General features: G+C 38.5%; 1 protein-coding gene across 1 annotated transcript in view; it reads right to left on the reverse strand.

Moving 5' to 3' along the window:
- Positions 1 to 16859, reverse strand: part of LOC135086978 (plexin domain-containing protein 2-like) — a 66631-nt gene that overhangs the window by 35955 nt on the left and 13817 nt on the right. The window contains exon 2 of the mRNA XM_063981832.1: positions 12114 to 12353. Within this exon, the coding sequence (XP_063837902.1) occupies positions 12114 to 12353 (240 nt within the window). The remainder of the gene's footprint in view (positions 1 to 12113; positions 12354 to 16859) is intronic.

Consider the following 16859-nt stretch of genomic DNA (forward strand, 5'->3'; position numbering starts at 1 on the left):
CTCTGCTCCTATTGATCGTAGCGTGATGTTGTATAGCCTATAGCCTTCCTCGATAAATGGGCTATCTAACACTGAAAGAATTTTTCAAATCGGATCAGTAGTTCCGGAGATTAGCGCGTTCAAGTAAACAAACTCTTCAGCTTTATAATATTAAGTATAGATAAACGAATACCTTTGTGATTTTGTCAGTTATGGGGTATGGATGGACACTCGATCATCGAAATGTTGATTGTAACGGACGATGAACGGTTTCGGAAACCGCGTAGAATCGCCATTGTTGTGACATGGGCGAGTGAAAAGCGCCATTTCACTTGCCACTTGCCCCATACGTCACGGCGGAACTGCGCGTGAGTGGTCACCCAGTGAGTCATTGCAACGATTGCGCGCTTCGATGTACAGACGACAGTATGACCAGCTAAACACAGTGGCCTCTTATGAGCTAAGTAATAGAGGCTATTTTAAAATGTATGGTTTGATGCTGTCGTCTGTAATCAACAACACATCTGACTATTTTTGTTGCAAAATCGTACCTGTTACAGCGATATAAGATGCTACTGTATTTAGCTTCATGTGCTGTTTGCTGTCAGTGCTCGTATATGGTCGCCTCATGCGCAACTCCATCCGTCACTTGTCGGATGAATAGGTTTTCCATGTTAAGTTTGTTAATGCATTTTATATACAAACAATGGGTTCTTTTCAGACCTACTATGTACTAGTTCATAGAGGAACACAAATCGCGAGTAATTCACCAACTCAGACCACAAGTGCCACAAGCCTACGGCCCATTCGGGACGAGTTGCGGAAAATCAAAATTATTTAATATTTCATTCGTCAACTCGTCCCATTTACTTTTTTCGTAAAACTTTAAACTTTATCAACGTCTGTGATTGAAAAATATCTTTAAAAAAACACATTTTCTTAAACAATTTTACTTCTGATTGTATCTACCTTTATTTATATCGATAGTAACGTGGGACGAGTTGATGAATGAAATATTAAATAATTTTGATTTTCCGCAACTCGTCTCAAATGGGCCGTAGGCTGGTGGCCCGAGTTAGTGAATTACTCCATATCGTCGTTCATATTGCAATTTGTTCAATGACAAAAAATTCAAAATTAAAAAACAAAAAGTTCAATGAAAAAAATAATTAAAAAAACATAAATTATTTATGGAGACTTTTATATTTATATTAAAAAGAACAAACTGCTTAGGAAACATTAGTTAAAAAACTCAGATCATAGAAAAAACATTTTGGTGTCTTAAAAGATTTTTTTCCCGTACGCTGTTTTTTTACTCTCCTGTAAACTTGTCATTTTTGACATAGGACAAATTGCAATATGAACGACGATATAGCATATACGGTACCATAACGTATGTGCGATAGGTATTTTAAATTAAAAAATGTTACACACTATAAGCAGACAAATTGCACTATCAGGTCTGCACTTCCTAAGAGTCAAGGGCAAGGCCAATGCAGTTGCTGGGACGAGACTCGTTTCGTCCAATCACATCAGTTACAATAATTGGTCAGCTACAATGTGAAGTTGGATAACAGGATAGAGAAGAATTAAAGGAGCGCAATTCTTAAAATCATTTATGAAACGACTTTGTACGTATTAGCCCAGCCTTTCCCAAAGTGGGGCGGGGGGCCAACTTGATTAGAGAGCAAGGTAGACTTAAGATCTACAGTTTACTAACGAAACCCTGGGCGATCTACCACTTACATACTTCTTGAAATCTTAAATGAAACAGTTTAGTTTAGTACACAATCATGTAGTATTTTTTGCCTTGCCACGATCGACTGGACTGATAGTCGCGATCGACCGGTTTGCCACCCCTGGCGTAGAGACTTGGGAGGCGATTTGTAATTTAATCTACCAAGTGGACTCTTAGCACCGACTGAGCTCTCGACGTGTGTCGACTCTCAATACAGGGGTTACTAGGGACTACAAATGGGGGCGCTAAAATTATTCCCAAAGGGGGCAGTAGACAAAATAAGTGTGGGAACCCCTGTGTTGGGCGATAACCAATGAGCTTACGCATTTGCATCAGATCAGTCATATACCAACTACTAGTATGTTTCTAAATGCAATGGAGAGGCGCGGAAAGGATAGGTACATCTAACGTATTTACTATTATCAGAGGGTGTTTAGTGTCAGTTTACATCAAACTAGTGACTGCGTAAAAAAGTGACAATAAATGTATGACGGATTGTACAGCGCCCCTAGCGGAAACTTTCAGGAACTAAAATTTTAATACATATTTTTAACGCAGTCGAAGTCGAATGCGTTTGATGTAAACTCACACTACGCCCACAGAACATACGAGTCATTTTAACCATTAGACTTATCCATATCTTATCTATTGCTGAAAGAAATGTCTTTGGATGCTCAACATATTTTCGGTATCTTGTCGCGGAAAAACTGTTAGGACATAGACGAATAGTTCATTTAATTAGTGTTACCATTATTATTCTGTGGCCAAACACCGAGTATCAGCCGATGTGTCATTTTAGCTTAAACATACTTTAGCGGTCTACAGCGGTTCTTTGAAAACATCCTACTTAATATTATAAATGCGAAAGTTTGGATGTCTGGATGTTTGTTACTCTTTCACGCAGAAACGACTGAACGGATTTTGATGAAACTTTACAATATTATTGTTTATAACCCAGAATAACATATTATAGGCTATAATTTATGACGATCTGTGACAAATTAAATTTCACGCGGGTGAAGCCAAGGGCAAAAAGTCTATAATTTTTATGACGATCTGTGACAAACTAAACACGCGGGTGAAGCCGCGGGCAAAAGCTAGTATTTCATAAATAAATGTCGTACCTTTGATGCTCGGTTCGTATTTTTATTAATTTCCTGTCAAAGTTTGCCTCTAATGGTGCGTCCAGACTGGGCGAATGGACTCGCGCGGCAAACTCAACATCCTGCTCACTCAAGAGCAGAGTGAGCAGGATGACAAACGTGCCGTGCGAGCACATTCGCCCAGTGTGGACGCACCATAACAGCATCGACTGTTGCGTGCGCGTAAACAGAAACGGATATTTTAGTGGAGACGAACGATATAAATAAAACAAACTTTTCCAAGGCAAACAGCGACGTCGCGCGGATGATCTTCCATCGAAATAAATAAATCTTCCATCATAGGGACAAGAAGAAGAAGTTAGGACTTGATAAAACTAAAAAATACATAACCCTCCTTCTGGCGCAGTCGGGTAAAAAGTATAATCTATTCAAGCTCTTTTGTCTGGCTCACACCGTGCGTGCTCATTAGAAAAGATAAATAATTATTTGTGGTTAGTAATTTTCCTGTCATTGACCGCAATATTATTTCTTATTTAAAAACTAATTAATGTGACCATTTAGAAACTTTGGTGCGAATATTGATATCGCTGCAACAACGTGCAAGAATTCTCATGGGAAAAAATTCTGTATAAATGAAAAAATAAGTCTGAAATTTTTCAAATTGACTTTATTGAATTCAACCTAGGATTAACTTACATTATGTCGCATAAGTGGGGTGTAAAAAAAGCTGCAATCATAGAAACGACTCCATTGACGATATAATGGACCTGCATAATTATTATTGCGACTACAAATACAGTGGAAATTGATAGAACCCTACAGAACTTCCATTGACTTCATTATGAACCACAGGTATGTAGCAGCAAGTAAGTACTTATTCTTTAGTAAGCGACTTAAAATACATATAACCGAGGTTTTATCACATTCGGGTGGGTGGAACCAGAGTGAGAGATACAGCTTGACCTCACCGTAGTACTAACCTATATTAATGAAGAGGTCATTTAAAATTATGGTTGCAAGCATAGGCTGTACTGCCATAAAAACTATTGTGGACAAAATCTACCTTAAAAATATCATCTGGAGGTTCACCTAGAAGATATTCCAGCCAGCTCTCCGTACAGTATGAGGTAACGCATCCGACACTGGTTATTGCTAATAGCCTAAGTTTAAACCTGCAAACTTCGATTATGAAACCTGTCCCGGACTGGTTTGGAACGCTGTTGACAGGTTTTAGCATATAGGCATATGATGAATACAGGCAGTAGGCCCGTTGTCTGATATCGGTATAGTTTCTGATGATAGATACTGCAAAAGGGGCAATTTATACGAAGGCAAAACATTATGTTACTAAACAAAGGCATAAAGGTAACTGCTGACACTCCTAAAACTGACTATATACGTTGAGATCCTAATATCAACTGCTAAAAGAAACAGACTTAGATTACGGGCGCTTTTTTTTTTGAGAGAGAGTGGAATAGTTTCTCGCAATTTTGGCAAACTGTAAGGTACGTGAGACAATATTTACAAAAATGATGATGATGATGAACCAATACACTGAACTGTCTCACCTGTGACATTGACAGGGGAGCGCCACCGTCAATACCGGATCGCTGGTTCCGATTTTTGCCATGTTGGAAACTATACATATAGTTGAACGATGGTGGCGCCCCCCTTTGAATGAGTTTGGTGAGACAGTTCAGTGTAGGTCATCTATATTTAGACCAGCCCCCCTAGACAAAACGCACTTTTTGATCGAATCGAAAATCGAATCCGTCAAAACTCCATACAAAAAAGGGGCTTTTCGACCACTTTTCGACTGGTTTGCGATTATAATTTGCACTTTGTCTAGACCCACAGACGTTATCAGTAGCAGCCATCTGACAAGGATGTCAGGCTACTGGCTAAGATCTCTTTGCTTAATGATCCTACCGTATTCAAGCCTTTTTGCCCACACAAAAGATGGGATTTTTTGTAGGTTTTGTTTTGCGGTGGACAACTTTTTGTGATGAAAGCAGGATTTGCAAATAAACTGATTAGGTATAAAAAGGCTCAATGACTGCAAGATATATTTTTTTGATAACATAGTTAGTACTTGGTTGACTTTAATTACTTCGTTAATACAGTTTAGTTAATTGTAGGCAATCAAATTACTATAATCATGTTAATATCTACAATTAGACTTGTTGGACAAGAAAATAAATCCTCGAGTAAGTGAATCCTGTGCGTTTTTGTAGCTACGTGCTGGATTTTTACATGAGATGTGGCCTCAGGTACACACATCATAGAATATACCTGTATGTTCACATTGTACCTACCTACGAAATGAGTGTTGCGTGCCTTTTTGAAAAATAATCTAAATGACATACGAGTATTAACAACGCTACTTAAAGCGACGCTACTTCGCCACAAACGATTACTTTAAAGAGCGTACTCCTATACAGGCAAATTATTATTAAATATTCTGTCGAAGAGTGCAAACTAGCGAGAATTCTTGAATTATAATTAGCAACAACTGTATCTACATAATGGAAAAAGATAAAGTATTCTCAACATTCTCAACATCATACAATTTAATTTTTCGGGTTTGGAATTTTCGTGTGAAATTGCATCGTTGCACAACAGTCACGCCTTATTTTGTCTGATGCCACGTCATGTGGTTGAGGATTCTTAGTAAAGTTCGCTTTCACTTTTGGCCTGATCATCACTATTAGGCGAGATGCAGGCCAAGAGTGTGCCAAGAGCTTCATCGTGGGTGAAAAATAGAACGTCATGATGACAGTTGACACCGAAGAAGTGAACCGTTTCATTCAGCCATTGGAGATTCCTACTGACTGAACTTATCCATTGTGGCGCGTATGCGCATATTGCCGGAGTGTGTTCTTTGTTCCTAATACGTTGAGGTTATCATTTTAACCCGAAATCGCATGCAAGGCATTATACCTACAATCATATACAAAGTGCTTGCTAATACAATAGATGCATGCAATGCACATAATTATTGTAAGCTCACGTAGAATGGATGAGTGGATCGATTCTCGCTTTTAGTTTAGGGTTACTCCGCATGAGTTCAAATTTCATACATACCTCAATCATATTGCATCATTTATTTATCATATCGGTAAAGAATAAGATAAAAACAGCACATACATAATTCCACCGCGCCCATCATGCGTTTAGCATAAAAATAGGTAGGTATTAGGACAAATCAATAACATGATGTTAATTTCAATCTACCACTAATCATACAATTCTAGTCATTAACTAAATAATAATTAACTTCATTTACATTGAATAGTGTTGCCGATAAAATATTATTCATTTATGTTAATTAAATAAAGTTATCGTAAGCGAATGCGTCAGATAGAACATCATCATCAACACAATCATAACTTGACTGCCACCTAAACAGTGATCACGGGGATGAACAAAGGCATGTTCGTTCATATTACTTGTGCGAAGGATGATCCAGGATTCTAATAAATCGGTGATGGCCAGCGGGCCGGGGGCGTGGGGGCGCCCCCGCCTGCATTGCACAGGCCACCACCACCGTCGGACGGGAACAGCTGTGTGCTTCCAGTTGCTCCTGTCGCCCCCCGTCCTGGGGGGGGGGGGGGGGGGGGGGGCTTGTAGGCAATCGCCGGGAGGGGCTGTAGTAGAGAAGGCTTTGTCCGGAAACCCACAGTTTCCTCCCACTTATGGCGAGTGACGAAGCACCGGGGTCTTTTTAGTGGGTATGCCTCGTCCTTCTGACTTGGTGAGCCCCACATAACCTACCCTGTCCCCGCAGGGTAGGTATGCGATTCAACGCATTTTTTCCCCGCAAAAAAAAAGGATTCTAATAAATGATGTAATGTAACAATACCTAAATTAAACTATCTTATAAGTGGCAACGTCACCAATTCTCAATTTAGCCTAAGCGCAGACCACCGATAATTGGGTTGGGCTGTTAATCAGTATGGACAACAGCGCACATTACACCGATTTGGTATCGGCTGATTCTTCATCCAAAATTAAATCGGGCCCAATTAACTATCAGCCAACTAAAGTCGGTGGTTTGCGCCTAGGCTTAGACTGCTTTGACAGTAAAGGGAAATTAAATTAGATAAAGTACATCAATGCTTTCTACAGCTGATGGGGTAACTAAAGAATTTGTTAATGTATATTTTGTTAACTTGAAACTCAAGTTCGTCAAACATTATTAAAGTCAAAGTCAAAATTTCTTTATTTGTTTAGACTATAAATAGTTCTTACAAATCGTCATTTTGCTCTTAAGGAGCCTCTACATGTCTCATAATCTTTTTACCCTACCAGCGCTTCCAGACCAACATTTGGCAAGTGCTGAGAAGAAGCGCCGCAACAAACTCAGTCACCACTGTCTGCCGGTTAATATAATATTAGGATAGGAAGTAGGTATTAATAATTCACCGTAGCAATGACAGTTCCAATCTTGTCGGTGTCAACCGTCATCCGATGACCTTATCCGGAATATATCATCATTACCGTCAAGCATACGACTATAAATAAATGTGGTCAGCATATTTAATGTCATTTTTATCGCGGCGGATCAAAATGTCGTGTCAAATTAAACGCTCGGGTCAAACAATGGTCTGATAACAATGGCGTCGATTCCGAGTTTCACTCTTACTAAAATAACTTCCAGAAGTAACTTGTTCTCAGGAAATGTAAAGTGTAGGTCAGACAGATCGTTTCATCCACGAAGACGCGCCCCACCAATTTTTGGTCGAGCGAAGCGGGGAGTTTGATCCGAGCAATCCGAGCGTCATTAATGTAGTGTGCGTGTGCACTCAAGGATAATTTAGCGTGTACCGTTAACACTGAAACATTAGCGGAAGAATGGTGGGGCGCGTCTTCGTGGATGAAACGATCTATAGTATCTTTGCCTCTGTTAATCCTTTTTTCCTGTGACGCAGATTTCGGCACGCATGCGGATCTCGTCTCTTTAAAATGCTTGTAGCTCGCGTAATAGAAAAAACATGTATGAAATAATGAAATGGGGACCATCACAGGTCACTTAAATTGCATAAATCCAACTCTTGTCTCATTCTTACGGTCCCTTAACATGGCACATGTCAATTATTTTCTAAGAAGACTCACTGAATAATAAATAATACAAGTAATACTAATAAAAAGAACAATATTTTTCTTACGTAGATACTACAGAAACATGTTGGAATAGACGATATATCTTATGTATTGTTGCTTCGTGTAAACAGTATGTAAATGCGAGATATTGTTAACGTGCCCAGCTTGAACAGGTGTAACCAATAGCTACCACAAGCTATACATGCAAGTATACCTCAAAACTTAACATTAAAAATGTAAAAAAATTGTGAATTTGCGATGTATCTGCTTGGTTACCAACTATTTTGGTAAGAAATGTGGATGAAAAGTTGCTGGAATATGCGTACTTATAATATTTGAATAATGCATCAAATAAATATGACTCCAGTTTACATTGCGCGCATATTTATAAATAGTTCAAACAAATAAATAACGTCATTTTATAATTATCTCCTTACTTAACCGGTCAAATGTTAAGTTAATTTCAACTTTTATCGTTAAATAACGTATTTTAGACGTTCAGTAACTTAAAAATCGGTTATCATACTCGTAAATAAAATACATCTTTAGACAATTTCACACAGCGCCAGCTAGCTCTAAAGAAACTCATATGCTTGGGTTATGGGTGCTAGTTTAACGGATATAACTACTTGTATATATTTTTTTTAAATACATACATATTATACATAGTAACACCCAGACCCGTCTCAGAAATTAAAATTCATCATTTCAATTGTTGAAACAACATTTAAAAGTTTGGATAATACCTATGATTTTATTTACAGTTACCAGCGATGGTGACGAATCTCAATTTAATAATGATTAATGCAATTAATATGCGGTCATACCGCATTATTTGTTTAAATAAACAACTCGGCATCGGCTTCTTGGAATGCATCCGAAATAACTTGGTAAAAACAACATTTCATAATAATAAGAAATATGCTTGATAATATAATAGGTACATAACTAGAAACGCGAAACTTTGTGCGCTGAACTGACATGGATACGGGACTATTCCAACCGCTGCAACTCCTGTGTAGCCAGGTCCAGGATCTACAGCTTGACCGCCAATAAAAACCCAACCAGTGAAGGCCAAGTTTGTCCCGGGGGAAAGTTAAACTGTCATAGGACCCGCAACGAAATCAATCAGAAGAACATTAGGAGGAGTTCGAAGTAAAGGTGAACTGACCGATGCTACAACCACTCCGACTACTTCTACACCTGGTATCATAAATGAAATATTCTTTGGTATAAGTATCATTGCCGGCCACCGTGTACAAAAAGGAAAATATGATCCTAATGTCTTAAAGTTTTATCTTGGGTTATCCCCAAGTGCTTATCGTTGAACTGGTTTGTCCGACAAAGAAATCGAACGTGTGACTCAGGCATGTTGTCTTGAACCTTAGTCTTCGATCAACAACCAACTAGATATCGTGTCATCGCAAAAAATACGTCTCGGAAAATAAGAGCGCACTTGAGAAGTTATTTTATTGTAATTCATCTCCTTTTTCGTCTGCCATCAATTTAAGTTAATATTTTACAGCCTGTATAATTCCCAGCTCCACCCCGCTACTAACTGTGAGTTGGCGTTAATTAAGTAAGAAATCACTTTCAAGTGCGCTGTTATTTCGAACTATACTCCCGATTCTTAAAACTATTTGTTCAGAATCAGTAATAGAATCCATCGCAATATTTTTTATATCATTTTTTTATGTGACAGGCAGACGGATCACCTGATGATAAGTGATTACCGTCGCCCATAGACAAACTTAACAAACATTGCGTTGTCAACACTCGCGTGCGGATAATGGGACAACAAAAAAAGCTTGGAACTTCGTGAGTTTTCAAGGTATCATTTTAAATTTTTTTATACTGATTCTAAAGATTGAAATACGTGACACGTGTTTCGGCTTTCGTGTATACAAAAAATAATTATGTAGAATTGTTTTTATGTTTTTAAATAAAAATAAAGTAAAATGAAATTAAGTGAACTTATTCATATGATTTCATTTGTTTTGTTTGTTGTAGAGCGAGTAACATCAAAACTACTTTTATGATATCTAAATCATACGAGTTGTTATTAATTATATTTATTAGTTACTAGAAGTTTGATGTGACAATAAATATGAAACAATCAGTTAATACCAATGTTCGCTATTAAAGAAATAATGTATGTTAATTGACTCATTAGTAAATCAATATTCGATTAAAAATTGATTAAAAACGGATTTCCTACAGTTCACAGACTTTCAACAAGATTAACAATGTTAATAATAAATCATTTAACAATTATATTGTATAACTTTTACGTTGTGTGCTTGGTTCTGTGTAGTCGAGAAATATTAGTTTTATTTTAGACACCTTCATAAATAATCCGAAGGCTACACGAAATCCGGATACAGGCCGATCAGTGCATATAATATCCGGCTTAGCTGGTCTTAACTCAATACGGACTGATATTTAAAGAAGAAAGAAAGAAATATTTATTACGATGAACATCACTTAGAGAACAAAGAAAGTATACGGAAAAAAAGACAGATATTTCAAATCATTTACTACTTACCGTCCTAAAAACATCCCAATAGTAGGCGCAAAAAGATAAGGAGACATGTAAAGTACCCCTAAAGGACTAGCTCTTATTTAATTATTTTTGACGTAAAAAAGTGCCAAAATACAGGTCAAAATAGAATAAATATTTTTAATTTTGAATAGCGTAAATATAGACCTGCCCCAATATTATCTACCACAGCATTTCATATGAATAATTTCCACGATTTCGATTGTTGTTCCCATAAGTTGCTGTGTATCAGGTGTTAATTACGATGTTTCAAGGACTTGGCGTGTACTGTACACCCTGCATAATTAAATATGAGGTCAAGGAATACCATATATCGGGAGAAAGGTCACTGACTGACTCACTCATTACGAAATATCAGAAACTATAACACCTACAATCTTGAAATATGGCAGGTAGGTTCCTCATAGGGTGTGTAGACATCCACAGGCCTGGCTCACTCCGCGCGGTACATCCGATAATTACCTACAGCGAAGCGCCCCGCCGGCGGGTATTATATTAGTCGAGTGTCACGCGCGCGCCCGTCAGGACGCTGGCGTGCGTTGTAGTACCTAATTCTATGATCGAAGTATTATTTAAAAATGGACATAAAGAGAAAGAAATATTATTGTGCGGCGTTCGGGTGTTTAAATTCGAAAATAAATCTACCGGATTTATCATTTTTTTCGCTTCCCAAAGATGCTGAAAGGTATGTTGGCCATGTAGGTAATCAATAATTCTTAGGATAGTATACGAACCTAACCTACCATGACTACTGCTCAGAATGCGTTCGTTCGTTTCAGCCAATTAATGACGTCCACTGCTGGACAAAGGCCTCTCCCAAGGTTTTCCATAATGAATGCGTACTTACCTACATACGTACCTCATTACAAATAAGTAGATTAATTATTTTTTTACTAGACACTCCTAGACAGCAACCCTAACAGCGTAAGAAGAGTTCAGAGGCACGCGATAGAAAGAGACAAAACTTGTAGGTGAATAAAATTGTAGGTACGTAGTGCTGTGCGAGCTGAATTCCACTGTATCGCGTCGTAGCAAGACTCGCATTTATTTAAATCGTCTAGCGGAGTAATCCTTCTGTACCTGTACTATTACTTATTCTGTGACATCCACTAAGAACGGATTTTACGTTCGACTACAAAAGAGGGTACTCGTACGTTAGCATTGATCATGTATAATCCAATTAATTTGACCTCATTTAAAAGTATAATCTGTTTCTCTATTAGACGTGAGTTTTTAACGATTTGGATAATTATGTCGACATTTCGACAATATGTCGACAGGTAAATGATAATAAATTATTTTAGAATTTTTTCCTAAAATTCAAAGATAATATGCTCGACGTCGTATAAGTTTTATTTAGAAAGTAAATTATTATGACTTGACGATTTATCTTTAATTTGTTATTGTTCTTGTTGTGGTGTCACAATAAAGTAGTGTGCAATAAAGAGTTTTTTTTATTATGTTCCTGCTCCGTAGTGCCCAAACTATTTCTATAATGTATAAAAGACCTTTAGTAATCATTAGATGACGAGATAGAAATGTTTCGTGAATCGCATTTTGTGGTCGTTCGTAGAATCGTATGAAAATCCAACACATCGGCTACAATTTTTAACTATCAGTTGTTACTTACCTGACACGTTCGTAGTCCTGTTATCCGCATCAGGGGGCACCGGGGTAGATTGGTTGGAGGCTGCGGCCGAATCAGGGGTCGCGGGGGGCGCAGCGGGCGAGGGGGGCACAGCGGGCGAGGGGGGCACGGGGGCCACGGGGTCGGCGGCCCCGCGCCTCACCCTGGCGTGGTCGAGCGTCACAATGTGGGGCCGCAGCCCGCTGAACGATTGCGCATCCATCACATATTCTGGCTGGTGGGCTGGAAACAAGGTCGCTGGTTAGGAAACTGGCACTTGATAACGGTTTTGTCTCATTAACTAGATGCGCGGTGTTGCCCGCGGTAAAACGTAGCCTATGTGTTAGCCTCCAAATTTTATTAAAATCGCTCCAGCCGTTTAGACGTAGTGTGATTAGAGGATTTCCAAAACCTGATACAAGTAGAGTCACAGAATAAGTAATATGTAGTACCAAGTAGTCTGGTATATTGTACCGGCTGCTAAATAGTACTATATTGGGACGTGTAAAAGTGCTTTTTAAAAGCCTATTTGCAAAAATAAATGAGTTTTATGAGTTTTTTTTATGACTGACATAAACGAAATTAGTTATGTATCGCTGTGTCGCCGTGTTGCAACAATGTAAAGAATATTCCAGGAAATATTATGGTGGTGCCATTTAGCAGCCGGTCCAATATACCCGACTTTCCCCTACGAATCAAGAACGAGACAAGACAATATTGTTTAATTTTTAAATGCATCTACTTATTTATGTTTATTAGACGTTTAGTCGCCATAATTGCGAGCTTAAATCCCGGTCTGTGAGCACGTAGAATTTTGTCCAATGACCCCAAGCTACCCATCCTTATCGCTCGCGCGTAATTTGGGGTCATTGGACAAAATTCTACGTGCTCGCAGACCAGACTATAGTAAATTATATCAAGGAATAATCTTCAGAGAAAAACCGGTCTGATAATAACTGTCCGCTATCTAGGAGAACCCGAATGCTCGCAAAGTTTAGTATTGCGTGCAGTTCTGGGATACGATCGTCAGAGTACAGTCAGCGTCAAATAGTTCGTGACACCAGAGTAAATACAAATGAGTATGTCATCTTCATAGAAACGCACGGGCGCGGTTTGTATGTGAGCGCGCCAACACATATGCGGCGCGCACGCACACACTGACAAAATTTAGCGGGGATTTAGCGGGGAGCCAGTCGTGGTTGCGCCGAATTTTGTCAGCGTGTGCGTGCGCGCCGCATACGTATTGGCGCGCTCACATACAAACCGCGCTCGGTGCGTTTCTATGAAGATGACCTACTCATTTGTATTTACTCTGGTGACACCCAAAGTAGCCAATAAGTTCGCAATCGCACGTCTTTGTTACAATTGGAATAAGATTGTCAACTTCTTGGCCGCTTTGGGAGTCACGAACTAATTTGACGCTGACTGTAGGTACTACGTTCACAAGATTGCTAAATTCGAGCTGGCAGGAGCTTTCGCAACGCAGGTTGTGGATTACCGCAAAATGTACGTGGTATGATTAACACTAACATATTATATTGCTATAACTTTCTTCACGTTTAAAGGATAAGCAGCAAGTATTAGAATCATCTGCTTTTAAGAACAAACGTCGCTCTGTGGGTCATGATGGGCACCAAGACAGTTAGCACTTTCGGATCTTTTCTGTAGGTCAATCAAATATGGTTTTAATGTCAGTAGCCAACCCTCAAATTCACACGACTTAAAAGTTATGCAAGTCATAAAGACATTTTCCTAAGTTTTTTTGTAAATGTGTTATCTATTTTCCTAACTAAATAGATTTTCCGAAAATGATATAATTTCCGAGTATGCTAAGTTCGATAAAAAATTAATTACTATACTATGTAGATTGTTGGATCCTTATAATGAAAATGCGACAAATCGCAGCCATTTACTTGAAGCTAAACAACGAGCTAAAATCATCATGAACTCCATGCTCATTGAATTACGGCTTAGTTTGCTTGACGGTTACAAAAAGTAGTCTGTAGAGACGATAATAGAACTGTGAACGTAACGAATAGTGTCGTATGCGTTACTACATCAATCAACACTCGTCACAATAACGATGGTTATTGGATTGTTGCTACTCGTATATTCGTTACTTTGATACAATCGAGAAGTAGGTACGTACATCGAGTGAGTGGAGCAGCTGAAGTCACGTCTCAAAAGTTCCTAAGTCGTATCGTTTGTAATTAGTAACTTTGTAGGGTTTATGTGCAAGTTCACCAATACCAGCCTGTTCCAGTTTGTAGTTTCGAGTTATAGGTCAGTTCTAAACTACACAGGGTGGAATTTTGTAATGCCACCTGAAGGGAAAGTGCTCTCAATATAGTGTACGTACAATACGTACATATTTTCTATCTACAGTATTAAGGGTACTTTCCTCCAGGTGGCATTACAAAATTCCACCCTGTATAAAATGAATATCAAAAGAGCAGTGCTTTGTTCAGAGTTGGAATACTCAAGTATGACGGTAAGTGTAATGCCCTAGTTACTGCGCAAAACACTGAACAAAAGGACAAAATGGTGTCGCGCAAACATCGGGTCGTTGATGCCTCTGTCTATTCTATCGAAGTAACAGTAAACGATACGAGATGAAACAGATGTGAGGTTACGGGCTACTGGGACCGCAATTAACTGGGACCGCGGTCCCATTCGCTGGATACATAAAAATTTAATATTTTTCTTCCAGCGACTAGGACCACTCATAGATAACTTAGAAAAATATATTCAAGCTAAAATCGGTACAGTACTAAAATGTTAGTGGTCCCAGTCGCCAGAAGAAAATTTTTTATTTTTTACGGATCCGGCGATTGGGACCGCGGTTCTAGTTAATTGCAGTCCCAGTCGCCGGAAGCCTCCATATGTTAGTACTATGTTTTTACATTCGGTGTTCAATGCGCGTTGTCACACAAAAGTACCTACTTTTAATAATAATTAATCATACATAGTAGTAAAAAAATATCTTTATATGTCTGTGTTTTGGTTCCCACCATCACTATCGCACGTGTTAGAATCACGCTATGAGTAAGAAAGATAGATAGCCTCGAAAATACAGCGTCAGGGATTGACCAGATGAGTTCATAAACATTCATGAGATAAAGAGAGAATGTGACTTCTCTGAATCAATTTGAGGAAGACCGATAAATAATAATTTTATTATCACACTAGCTTTCCGCCCGCGGCTTCGCGCGCGTGGACTACATTATCTACATATTTTACAGAACCCTATTTTTTTCCAAAATAAAATTTAGCCTATGTTACTCGTGGATAATGTAGCTTTCGAATGGTGAAAGAATTTTTAAAAACGGTCCAGTAGTTTTTGAGCCTATTCATTACAAACAAACAAACAAAGTTTTCCTCTTTATAATATTAGTGTACAAAACATAATTGTCGGAATTTTCCCGTATGCCTTCATCAATCTTATCACAGAAATCCTCAGCTCAGAAAAGATTTTATTTTGGTAACCCAAATTATTACAAAATTATTGAAGTTTTATTTTTTCTTACATTTTATTCAGATCAGTAAATATACTCGTAGTTTGACCTCGGTACGGGAGTATTCTCACCTCTCGTTCCCACCGCTGCAACTCCTGTGTAGCCAGGATCTACAGCTTGACTGCCAATAAAAACCCAACCAGTGAAGGTCAAGGTTGTCCCGGGGGAAAGTTTAATTGTAATCAGATGTACTTAGGAATTCGAAGTTAGGGTCCAGTGTCCTCCAGAGTCCAGTGCAAAGCGGTAGTAGACCTCGATAGTGGACCCAGTTCCACATAAACAGAGGTCTTCGTTAACTGGCCGATTGACTGGCAAACGATCGGTGTACGTTGTTATGTAGCGTTTATTTAACGTGAGCACGACGAAGTCTCTGCGCGAATATTCGTATTTTTACTTTTACAACTATTCGTATTTTTACTTTTACAACTAAGTTTATATTTAGTGCAGCGAGTGAGCGACGAGTTCACACGGTTTGCTCTAAAAATAAAGTCAATTCTCGCTGTGACACTTTCTTCAACAGATATTAACACTTCAAAGGTCGAATTGGAACAGTTTTATTTTTTGATACACAATGAGTGCATCTTATTTCTATTGGGGCCTAGGTAGACCGTAAACTAGAACAAAATGGACGCAATCTCATACAAATATAAAATCATCGAGAAAAATTGTTTACAATACACGTAATTAAACGTCAATCGATTGAAGAAAAACAATTTCGTTTATCATCCGAGTGGGTTATTGTAGTGACCAATTAATACAGGAATGGGGAATGGGGATGCCCCCCAACGTCAATCGTTGAAGAAAAACAATGCGGCGAATCGTCCAATTTGGTGGGTGGCAAATGGCGACCAATACTGCAATGGCGACGGTAACGTCAACTTCTAACCTTTCCAAGGCGCGTGGCCTCTAATTTTCCTGTCAACTAAAGGCACGTTTTTGGGGGCTTTACATCTTGCGACACGATTTACCTTTTGAATCCTTGGTTTTGTTACATTTTAAAATAAAACCCTTTCAACAAACGAAGCTCTTGTTCGTCCTAATTTATAGATTCTCCTTCAAAAATCAAATTCAAATTCATTTATTCACAGAAATACACGTCCATTAGATGTTTGTAAATAATCAATTTCGTTACAGTGTACCTTGCCATGACTGGCATGTGAAAGTTAATTAGGAGAACATGTCAAAATATTAATAATCTTATGAAAAGTCATTTGATAAAATCATAACAATGTCA

The sequence above is a fragment of the Ostrinia nubilalis genome, chromosome Z (genome assembly GCF_963855985.1).
Source record: "Ostrinia nubilalis chromosome Z, ilOstNubi1.1, whole genome shotgun sequence".
NCBI lineage: Eukaryota > Metazoa > Arthropoda > Insecta > Lepidoptera > Crambidae > Ostrinia > Ostrinia nubilalis.